This window comes from Delphinus delphis, chromosome 11, assembly GCF_949987515.2.
Source record: "Delphinus delphis chromosome 11, mDelDel1.2, whole genome shotgun sequence".
Classification (NCBI taxonomy): Eukaryota; Metazoa; Chordata; class Mammalia; order Artiodactyla; family Delphinidae; genus Delphinus; species Delphinus delphis.
The window spans coordinates 90408945-90421106 of NC_082693.1; the positions used below are offsets into that span (position 1 = coordinate 90408945).

Here is a 12162-nt window from a genome sequence, read left to right on the forward strand (position 1 = left end):
CAGTCAGTCACCACTTGAGTTAACATTCCAGACCCTAACGACTGGCCCCTCCCCAGCCCAAAGAAGAGTCAATCTCGCCCACCCTAGCCCTGGCCCACACCACAATGTTAATAATTATAACAAGCAGTAACCCATCTGTTATATCAGAGAAGGGAACAGAGACTCCACTGAGAGATTTAGAGTGAGATGTTAACATTTCTTCAGCTGACTGCACAAACAAACAAACAAAAAAAGAGGAGAAATAATTCATTTGGAGATATGAAGTCATGAGATAGCTGATGTGTATTGCTTTTAACCATGCACCGATGCAAAACTGAAGCAACCATTAATAATAAAAATTAAAAAGGACATATGTATTTACACACAATCAGACCTGTTTGATCTGAAGCAGTTTGCAGATTCTATCTGTGTGTGATTTGAAATAAAACAAAAAATGGGGATTAGCATGGCCACAGCACACCCTAATGTCAGAGGGCACACACGGACAGCTTTTTGGAACCTGACAGCTGGATAAATTTGGCACGGCTAAGCCTGGTCCAAATATCCACAAGCCCCTTTAAAAATAATTACTTTCTTATTCCTTTGTAATTCATTCTGAATGATTCCTAGCGCTCCCAACTGGGACAGCCCAATGCTGTATCACTCCCCAATTCAACCTTCCTGATTCAGTTCTGACCCGCAGTGCTCACCTGTATGCTTGCCCTCTGTCAACACCCATACATTCTGATCCAGTGCTCTTCCAAAGTATTTCCTGTGTGCTATCCTTTCTCATATCCGTAACACATCCCTGCCTTCAACTTCCAGCTTTTTCAAAGGAAAATGCTGTTACCTTTAAGATCCTTTTGTTGTTGTTAAAGTCTCACTTTTGCATTACCCAATGTCACCTCCTAGGGATTTTCTACTCCACTCTGAACCAATTTTATTGTCTAGTGAACTTTACAGCATTGCCACGCTGACCACATGATTCTTCTGCACAGCTCTGTAGCTGTGTTTTAACTAGAACAAAATGGAAGGGTTCTACGTATCCTCCCTCTTACACCTGACCTTTCCCTGCCTATCCAAGTTTAATCCTCCCTTGTCTTGATTTTCACCTGGCCATTAATTTTATTATTACTTTTTTGTTTTAGGATTTACAATAAAACAGGACTTTGGTGAGCATGTGATGTCAAGACACCTTCTTTCTACCTGGAAGACAATGACATTAATGTGACACTGAGGAGAAGAATGTGTACTTCAAGACCAGCAGACAAAATGAAAGCTTGTTCCCTACATGTGATGTATAGATTTATAGAGCAAGAGGAGTGGGGGGTGGGGGGGGTGGGCGGGGAGAATGGCAGGTGTGATGCTTCAAATCACTACAGCAGAGCAGAGATCCAGTCCAGCTAGCTTGGGTCTAAGGCTGTGCCTCTGGGAATCACTTTGTCTCTACACGATTCTAACTCCCTCCTTCCCCTCCCCTCCTCCCCTTTCCGGCTGAGATGCACTGCTCTAGACTGAACTTGTATGAGGAGGGCTCGTTAGGAGAACAGAGTTCTTCCGTGGCAATATGGCACCTTTCATTAAATGTGAGTAACGCAGATGTGAATACAAAACTCATAATAATGATAATATTGTTACTGCTTTTGATTGAGAGACCTATCTACTTGGAAGAGTAGATAGGAAAAATTTTTAAGGAAAATCTTTTAAATTTATCTTATTAAAATTGGGGTTAAGGAAAGAAATTTTTATGACCAACTTGGTATCTTCCACTTACTACTTTTATGATGGATGAGAGATGATGTTTAATTAACTAACCTTGTCGAACACTACTATTCCACGCCTCCCCGAATCAGTTCATTTCCCACAGCTTGCTGGGTAGCCACATAAATAAACTAACTGAATTGTGAAAAGCTGTCTATTGTTTCCTTTTTCCTAGCACCCAGCTCTCAGCAAATCTAACAGTGCATCCTTATCCAAATGCACTCACTAATCTAGTTTTAAGGTGAAAGGAAAAGAGGGCAAGGGAAATACATGTTTCAATTTTAAGTCTAGATTTTTAAGACAACTTCAAACTTACGTAGCAGCACAGCCCAATTACTACTATGATTTCACGACAGGGTCCAATTCGAGATTCAGAGTCCTGTTTAGATGGATTCTACCTTCTCCCTTTTCTCATTTCTTTCACAGTAGTGAGAAAATGTCCCAAATTTCTAAGCTCTCCAAATATAGAAGACCAGTTTAAACACCATGGATAAATGTGATTGACAAACTAAAAGAGGTGGCAGTGACGGGACAGTGCGTATAACACACCTGGGGCGGATGTGTGGCAAGGGGACAGGAGCACTGAATTTTGGAGGACGTGCCCTCTTGTAAGGAACTCGACTGGGTGCACTGCTGAGGTAGCAGGGCTTAGATCACACGCTCACAAGTCTTGCTTGTCCAAAAAAGCCTCTGTTCCCATCTCTAACGTGGAGCTGGAATGGTTAGTATAATTCAATTTTTTCACTGCAATCCACAATCTGATTGATTGGCAGGTCACACTGGCACTCCTACCTGAGGTATTTTAGCGCTAATGATTGGTTCCTGTAAGACTATTCTATAACAGAACACAGGAAGAGCAGTTCAAAAAACACAGCTGTGGAAGGAAAACAATCATACAAAAAAGCCCGCTAAGGGGCCCACCAGCCTTTTCTTTCCTTTGGATGCAAGCATGCTTTTCACAGGATGAGAATTAGGAGCAGTTTGTTATCCCATTAAAAAAGTGAATTAGGGTGAATGATGTCTTTTCTACTGATGAAAAAAAGACGGGGCGGGCAGACACATAATCTATCTGCTACACTCCCAAGTCAGCAAGGCGAATCTCTTTACAAATCATGGGCACAATTGCTAGATCAGTTCTCCTGAGAGGAATGTGTCACAAAAGACACAGCGAGGAAGAAAATGGCTAGCAGGGATTACGGCCTAAGAGCAGAACAGGGAAAGAGATAATCAAAACAAAACAAACAACCTTCACGGTTAATAGCCTAAATTAATATAACTTAAATAAAACCAGTAACTTAAACTCTTTTCCCTCATGTTGTCTCTTCAAGCTTGGGTTCAGGGCACTTTTTATACTAGATAAACCCTCCTCTCTTTCTTTTCTGAGGAAACGAGAACTAAATGCATATTGATAGATTTCCACATAAGGGAAAATGTACAGAGAGAAAGAGAAACAAACTCAAGGTAAAATGATAGAGGTTTTTGTTGTTTGTTTGTGGAACATGGAATATGAAGTTTTAAAAGCGGTATTAAAAATGACACTAGGCCTCACTCAACAGTTCCCTCCTCACGTATTCTTGTTTTTCATTCTTGAGTTCGGGTATTATTTCAGCACTACTTTTTCCTCCAAGTAACTGCTTTAAGACAAGAACTAAAAATACCATTACTATTCAGTCTTTTCATCAACAAGGGGCCACTGGTCAAAAAAATGTTTCGGCAAGGTCACTGAACTACTTCTGTTCAGCTTGATAAGGTGATCCAGTCGGTAAGATTCAAGAGTATTTTCTCAACGACTACAGAAAAACCATCTCTCTCTTAATAAAATCATATACTGTAAACTAAGGAAGTGAGAGAACTGTAAACAAATATTTGGTTGGTTGACTTAATAAGGTAGAAGTAGGCCACACTTAAGAAATACCCAAATAAGGAAGATATTTGAGAAAAAAACCTGACCTCAGAAATAATTCAAGTGGAAGTGTACTCTAATAGACCAGATTTCAAGAAAACAACTTAAATAACATAAAGATGAGTGTCATGAGACTATGGATACTAATGTATATGGGAGAATGTACACGCTAAGAGCATATATAAATACGTATATTTAGAAAAGTGCACTTTGGTGTAAAAGCAGGATATAGTTTCCCAACCCTCAGGTTTCACGGTGAGCACAAGAAAAAAAGATCTTTCATTACTTCTTGAAAACCACTGGAGGAAAGTTGTGGATTTTAATTAAAGTACTAAGAGAGTTAATGAAATATGGATTATTTGGGTTTTATGTTTGGCTAAACAAATAATTTAGGTAATCTGGGTAAGTCACAATCTCTCTAAGAAACATATCTACAAAGTGAGAGCGCTGGACCAAATCATGGCTAAGGTTCCTTCAAGCATGTGTTAAATTAAAGTGTACTTTGGGGCTTCCCTGGTGGCGCAGTGGTTGAGAGTCCGCCTGCCGATGCAGGGGACACGGGTTCGTGCCCCGGTCCAGGAAGATCCCACGTGCAGCGGAGAGGCTGGGCCCGTGAGCCATGGCCGCTGAGCCTGCGCATCCGGAGCCTGCGCTCCGCAGCGGGAGAGGCCACAACAGTGAGAGGCCCACGTACCGGAAAAAAAAAAAAAAAAAAATTAAAGCGTTCTTTGAAGGCCTGCTCTAAACAGGCCAGGTGTGTACAACTCACCCACCGAATCTCAGAGGGCTGCTCTATCCTTTCTCTAGTTCCTGCAACACAGAGGGCCTCCAAGTGCATTCTGAAAGTTCATTAACGTTTTCAGATTGCTGAGAATCTCTGGCAGACTGTGGAAACAGTTCATTAAAAAGGTACCCTTATTGACTCTGGGGAGGTTAGGGTGGAGAAGGCATTTCCAGACAATTCTACCCTATGCCCAAGGAATCATTTCATGCTGACAAGTTTTTCTCAGGAAATTGTGTCTTAACAATGTGGGTGGTTAGACCAAGCTTGCATTCAGAAAAAGATCTTTGGAGAGAGGTCCTAATAAAAGACTTGCAAAACTCAAAAACTTGACTCTTTTTGTCAGTTAGATCACTTTGTCCGTATTTTAAATAATATGTGACCACCAATCATGGAACTTGAGCTATAGCTAGACTGTTTAAATAATGGATGGTAATAAAGATGTTAGCATGGCTGGTCGAATCAACAAATCTTGTACAATGGTCAAATGTTTGTAAAAGAGTCTAGGTTGCTAATGATGCCCCTTGTTTCCCTCTAGATGGCTGTTAAGAAAAAAGCCCCCCCGGCTGTGGACCTTCTGATACAGAAAAGCCTTATGCACTGAGTATGTGGTTTTCTCTTATTCCTACCCACCCTTCACTGGCATCAGTTCCTTATTTCACTTTCACAAGACAATGCTCTCTCCAAGTATGTGAAACAGGAAAAGACACATTTCAGAAAGCTTCCTGCCATCTACATAAATCAAAGCTCTAATGATCTAAAGAGGGATGTGAAATGAGAAGAAAAGCAGAAAAGGGAAAGAGTTGGTTTCAGGCTAAGCTAGTCCTGTTATTTATGTATGCACATGAGACGACAGTAAGAAAAGACTTTAAACCTGCTGATCATCTCGCAAGTATATTTGTGATACACAGAACATATGTGGGTGTAGGGAAGGGAAAAGAATATGTCCAGTAGACTGACTCTAGCAATGATCAGGAAACCCAAAGGCTTAGTTTTTGCACCCAGGGGCAAGCGCAGTGGCAGAGAAGCATGCTTGCATTCTTAAATATATAAATATATATATATATATATCCACAAGGAAAATGAAAATAAAAATTAAATTATATTAAAAAAAGAAAAAAAAAACCAAACCAAACCAAAGAAACAGAAAAAAAAGGCTGGCTCGTCAGGGGATGGGGTCGAGAAGGCCCCGGTGTGTGTACTTACATAGAGGTCAGCACCGTAAAATCCGTCCTGGTAAACCACACTGCAGAAAATCCACACAAAAACAAAAACAAAAAAACAAAAGAACAGAAACACATTCCGGTTATTGAGGACGGCAGCATGCACATGCGCTCTACACGGGCAGGTGATGTATGAATACGGACCCTGGGCTTGGGGCCGGGGTCAGTCAGCCAGGAGGAGCACAGGGGCACAAGCTCTCTCAGCAGCTCCGGGACAGGCATGGCAGGGGAGGAAGGAAACCCTGGAAGGAACCGCCTGCCAATCTGGTAATTAAAGTAGGATGAAAAAAATAAAGTGTATTCCCAGAGGGCCTAATACAGCTATCGAAAATCTGCTGGATTGGAAACACCAACTTTTCATATCTGGAGTATTTTTTAAAAAATAAGTTTGTCCTAAGAGGAAGTTTTTCTTTAAAGAGCTCCAAAAGGGGTGTGTGTATGTGTATGTGTATGTGTGTGTGTGTGAGGGGGGGGTGGGGGGTGGGCAGGGGTTGTGTAGAGAGGGGTTAACATGAAAAAGAACCCAAAGAATTCCACTAGGGCAGGACCTGTATGCAAAGTATGTTTCAAAATTATGTTTAGTATTGTGTTCTCAGTTTCATAGCAACATGTAATTTTTTCCTGATATCCATACATCACCTGCTTTTTTACCCTGCACATTAGACATGCGATAAGATTTGGCTGATCACACAAGCATGCAAAGTATTATTATTCAGCATTTTAAGAACCAATGCAACACCTCAGAAAAACAAGTCAATCAATTCTGACCAAAGTAAACAGAGAAATGTAATTAAAAAAAAAAAAACAAAACACAACCAAAAATACCCACAATGCATTGCTTTCACAAGCAGAGGTAATGAGCTAAAGGTTAAGGTGATTGGTCCAAGGTCCAAGAATTGAAAGGTGCAGTGGGGATCCCAGATAGTAACAATATAATCCAGAGTGGGAGGAGTAATTGGAAGACTTTAAGGGTTCTTTTTTGACCATAAGAATATTCATGGAATTCTGAAAAATTCAACTGATAACTGAGGTTCTGGGCATGACCTGTTTTATTTAAATGAATAAAATTGAGAAGGTAGCTGATTAGGAATAGAAGTGTTTACTCTCTGTTTAGAAAATGAATTTGTATTGAACAAACAAAATACATGACTCTTTTTTTAATCCTAAGCAACACTAAACTATTATAATTAAAATATAGATTTCAAACTTTTTGAGGTATTTTGTGCATATAACTTCCCCAAAACATTATTTTGGGACCAAAAGATATGGAATAGCAGTAGAGAAAAAAGACGACTTCCTTATTCATATTCGTTAAATCAAGATTTGGTTATGTAAAATTAGAAGATCTATTTATCATTTATTCACCTAAACAAGCTGGAAATTTTCACCACTACCTTCTCTGTTACAATAAACAAACTAGCAAGTGAGGTTATCAAATTATATTTTTAACTTGAATATGAAAATAACTTATTTTTTATATGTAGTTGGAAAGTTTCTGAATTCTACTCCCAGTGACATTTTGTTGTATTTACTGGATAGTATGATCACACTTTGCAATGCCCCTATTATGCTGTGCCCTTGTATTATACAACAGGCAAATTAAACTCATCCGTGAGGTTCAGGTAGCTGAATTCTGTCCATTTTCACAGTCTCCAACTGCAGTTAAAGTATGATATTAGACAGTAATCTGTCTCTCAATTGCATTTTAGTAAAAAAGAGACTTGTTCATAATGCGAAGGCTGATAAAATGCAAAGCACTGATGCCAAGTGGTGATTAATTAGCCTTCAACTATTTCAGTAAGGGGATATAGGCAATGACTGAAAAATATTTCTTCTATAGAGAAGAGTGGTGGCATTAAAAAGGAATACGTTTTATGCTAAGCTGTATCACTCACTGGGAATATTCACCCAAATTCTAGAAGAATTCCAATATTCCCTATATCAAATGCCACAAGGAGGCTAGAACACAATGATTAATGATAAAATTAGTTTACTAAGCTGAAAAGCAATTTTAGGCCATTCCTCATAAAATACTGGACTTATTCCTTGCCATCTTCCATGTAAACAGGTGGTTTAGTTAATAAAAAAGAAAACATGGGAAATTAGTGTTCAATGTAATGCACAGAAATTGATGTGATTAGACATAAAGATAAAATATCTTTGAGCAAATATATACCTGACACAGACTTGGTAGAGAACGGGTTCTCAAGTTTGGCCAATATACTGAAATGACCTATATTGAATAGGAATGAATTCAACCACTTTATAAAGTAACTCAGGAATATTACAAAATAAAGAAGTCCCATGTTTCTGGTGAGCAGTATCTCTTTGCAAACATGATGGTAAAATCTCTTGGATTGAAATGGAAGATGCTTCATAAAACAATTTTCCTAGTGTGTAGAACTTCCAAGGTTCAGTTTTATGTTTTACTTGACTATTTCTTGATGAAACAATACTGCATCTTTATTTACTTCTTTAAAAGGAGATGTCAGAGGTTGAAGGTCAAAGGTCAAGTTGAGAGGAAAAAAAGGATAAAATTAAAAGTAAGTAATGGCAGAAGATGGAGATGATGGAATGCATGGGATTTAAACATCTATAAACTGCAAACAAGTTTATTTCTAAAGTCGTTCCCTTCCAGTGGCTTCTGAAGCCTGCCCATTTCAACATGCATATTTGTCTTGTCTGATAAAAATGCTTTAATTCTGTGTAATTGAGGACCCCAAATGGCATGTCCCTTTGGTCTATGAATGAATGCTAAATTAGTACACCTCACAGTCAATTTTGCTGTCAGAAAAGGACCTACAAAGGAGGCTCTTTCCCTTTACATTTTAACTATGTAGCAATGAATAGGCTCCTCTGCCACTGTTTATTCTTCATTAAGAATATGGAAAAAAAACCCGTCACAGGCAGAGAAAAGATGAAGAACACAAACGTCACATCTTTGAAGAAAGAAAGTCCTGATACAACTAACTTATAAAAGTCCACTCTTTACAAAAATATACATTTTAGGTTGACACTGAAAAACAACTGAAAACAAAACCTGCCATCTTCACTCCTTCTCCCCCATTCAATAACAAAGGATTTATTTGTTGCTATGGAATCATTCCACTGCATGAGACACCCTCCATACAAAAATCAAAGGGTGAAGGATGCTCAGCTCCATTAGTTGTTTTATTATCATTCGGAAGCCAACTGTAGTTTAATTCTTCCTACTTCTCCCTTTCTCCCTTGATTCAATTGGACTTGGTTCATCTTTGAATTAACCTCTTTTAATCCATTTCCTACAAAGAAAGCAAATCCATTGTGGGTAAGTAGCTCTGCTGCTCACCACCCAGGCGGTGAAACCACAAGGGAGGGCACATGTGAGAGCCTCAGCCCCAATAAGGGTGGTGGTGAGGGGCGTGAATCCAGCAGATGCAGTCTTGCACTACAATCTTGAGCTTCTAGTTTGGTTCTCTGCAGGAGTGTTAATCCAAATTCGTGCGATGCTGAGTGAACTCCATGCCAACACACTGCTAGTGAACACAAGACAGCTCTGGCTACTGTCTTAAGCCACTACTGTGAGGGCTTAAGGTGGCCAAAATGAAGATTTATATAATGAATTGATATTTTGTTACATTCTGACAATGGTACGGTTCTTTCCATCTAATCCGTTAATTTGCAAATATTCACAGAATCTCTACTATGTGGCACGGCAACATCCCAGAAGTTATACGAGGGCCATGGTTTTCTGTTTTTGTGCGGTTGCTTATTTTGGAATCTACTGCTTACCCTGGATAGGCGGGAATGGCTGTTGGAGGTACCGCTCGGACTGCACCGTATACTGTCCGCCCCCTGCCCCTCAGGTGGGCTCCTCTGAAAGCGGCCGCCGTGGTGGCTGCAGTTGGGTAAGGGAAGCCAGGAACTAAAGGGAGACCCAAAATACGACAGAAATGCCAACTTGCATTCAACAGCACGTGTACAATCACAGCTTGCTTTGCACCAATTACAGGAAAGACACCTCGACATTACATCTTTTCTCAAAAAGAAATGGAAATATACAATATGCCCAAACTAATTGACTCCATGCCTCATTCATCACAAATCTTGAGTGAGTTTTCTTTGTTTCTTCCCAATTTCAGCCTTACAATGCAAGCCGAGGAGAAACGGGTCAGGAAGCTCTGAGCACTACTGCCATAATGGAGACGAGACTTTTAATTTCTATGGGCAGTTTAAATTGATTGATATAAACTCTTTCACTGGCTAATTATTAACCTTGTTTCCAAACGTTATTACCTGCATATAATAATTATTCTTCATAAGAATATTCTTTTGTGTTTTGACATGCTGCCACACTCCAAGGCACACAGTAGTCTTCAGACATTTCATTAGTCAACCTTATTCTTTATCTAAAATATTTCAATTCAGAAATGTGAGGTGAGAGGGAAACTACCTCTCCCCTGCAGCCTTGTAATCCTTTAAAGAGGCAGACATTTTCTAAGGGCTTATTTTAAGTGTGCTGTCCTCTAGAAAGCACACAGAGACACTGATTCCATGTCCACTGAACTCTGTTTAATTATATCTCTTGCTAAATGGCTAAATGGCTCAGGTCAAAATGACTTTAGAGATATCAACAGAGCTGAGAATAAGCAATAATACTGGAGGGGCTTTTGAGGGATATTCGACTCAAGGGCCCAAAGCTGACTTGCAGATAACATGTACAACACATTCCACAAATAATTACTTCTTTTGTTTTCTTCATTACAAAGTGCAGACTAAAATTTTCTTTACATGTCCTCACCCCCTTCTAACTTTTCCAACTATTTATGCTTTTTGGCCATCTTAACATTTGGTCAAAAAGATTCTATCTAGCACAGGCTAATAAGCAGGACAGGGCACTGTGATAGTATTTATCTTTCTCGTGAATGCCTCCTTTTCAGTTATGTATTATATTTGGGGGAAAAAAAGACCAACACATCACTGTTTACTCACAACAGTCAAAAGCCATGCCAGGTCAACATAGGCTACTTACTGATTAAAGGAATGTAAGTGTTGATGCCCCCTCTTCCTGACAGGGGCACTGCCGCGTCATTGCCTAGGGACACATCTGCTTGAAAGCTGGATGCTGAGTGCATTTAAGAAATGAAAAAGTGCAAAAAGATTACAAAGGAATAGGAAACTGAAAAACAATAGATTTTTAAAATACATATAAATAACACAAATGGAAAAATTAACTTAAATACTACCTGCATACAACTCGGGCCCATATACAGCTCCAACTACTGGGCTTAATTTCCAACCTGAAATGGAAGAGAGGACAGTAAACATTTAAAACTATATGAAGGAGCTTCCCTGGTGGCGCAGTGGTTGAGAGTCCGCCTGCCGATGCAGGGGACACAGGTTCGTGCCCCAGTCTGGGAAGATCTCACATGCCACGGAGCGGCTGGGCCCGTAAGCCATGGCCGCTGAGCCTGTGCGTCCGGAGCCTGTGCTCCGCAACGGGAGAGGCCACAACAGTGAGAGGCCCGCGTACCGCAAACAAACAAACAAACAAGCAAACAAGCAAACAAAAAACTATATGAGGAATATTAAGGAAAAGGAGTGATGTGCAAGTTGGCTTCAGACACCTCTGGGTTCATTTTTGCCTGGTACCAGCTTCTCTTTAGAAAGCCAGTGGGGGTTTACATGAGAGGGTGATGACATTTCTGGACCTGATCATCTTTAAGCAGGACTAGCACGGTGAAAGGATAATGAAGATTTGGCAGGGGAGTGGTGGGGGTAAAGAGACGTGAGAAAAAAAGTGGGAGGTAAGAAGATGGAGAGGGAATGAGAGAAGGAAAAAGAAATATAAATAAATCCTGGGATTTGGTATACGGTCTCTCATAGAACGGCTTAATGACCTAATCTTTGTTTAGAAGAAGGAAAAAGGCAGAATATATATCATTCTCTATCATACTGTGATGCGCTGTCTTCTATATCATCTTAACACTGTTTACTACTCTAATTGTTTGATAAGGGTATCCTTTGACTGAATTCAAATTTGACCTGGACCTCTGAATTCCATGTTCATTTATACCATGCTAATGGTATTCTGGGTAAATGGAAATCTTCCTTCATTGGGATTTCCCACTGGGATTTCACTGGAGTTAACCAAGGCACCAAGGAGAGACATGCAATGATAAAATTCAAGGTACATTCCCAACTTTGATGCATGTCTTCTGAGATTTTAATTTGCAATAAGCATATTTATGTTAATCAGACCTTTAAGCTAATGGATACAAGACCGCTGCTGAACATTAACTTAAACATTTATAAATTTTAAGTATTTCCAAACAACATTAGGTTTGATATCAATTTCATTTCTACATTCCCTTTTTTAGATTTATAGGAATATGGCAAGTAGTAAAAAAAAAAGAAAAATGCACTATTATCCACTGATAGTTAGAGTAGAATTCCATGTGAAAACTTTAATCAATAAATATTTGTTGAATTTTATACATAAATATGCCATTTTATTTTTCTGAAAGATTGGCTCT

General features: G+C 39.5%; 1 protein-coding gene across 14 annotated transcripts in view; it reads right to left on the reverse strand.

The window, feature by feature from the left end:
* Window positions 1-12162, reverse strand: part of RBFOX2 (RNA binding fox-1 homolog 2) — a 262455-nt gene that overhangs the window by 12083 nt on the left and 238210 nt on the right. For 4 of the 14 annotated variants that reach the window (XM_060025568.1, XM_060025569.1, XM_060025578.1 and 1 more), the window contains 5 exons: window positions 10873-10926; window positions 10657-10751; window positions 9419-9561; window positions 5631-5670; window positions 374-405 (listed from right to left, as the gene is read on the reverse strand). In XM_060025568.1, coding sequence (XP_059881551.1) covers window positions 374-405; window positions 5631-5670; window positions 9419-9561; window positions 10657-10751; window positions 10873-10926 — 364 coding nt within the window. The remainder of the gene's footprint in view (window positions 1-373; window positions 406-5630; window positions 5671-9418; window positions 9562-10656; window positions 10752-10872; window positions 10927-12162) is intronic. The other 10 variants (XM_060025570.1, XM_060025571.1, XM_060025574.1 and 7 more) reach the window with 6 other exon arrangements.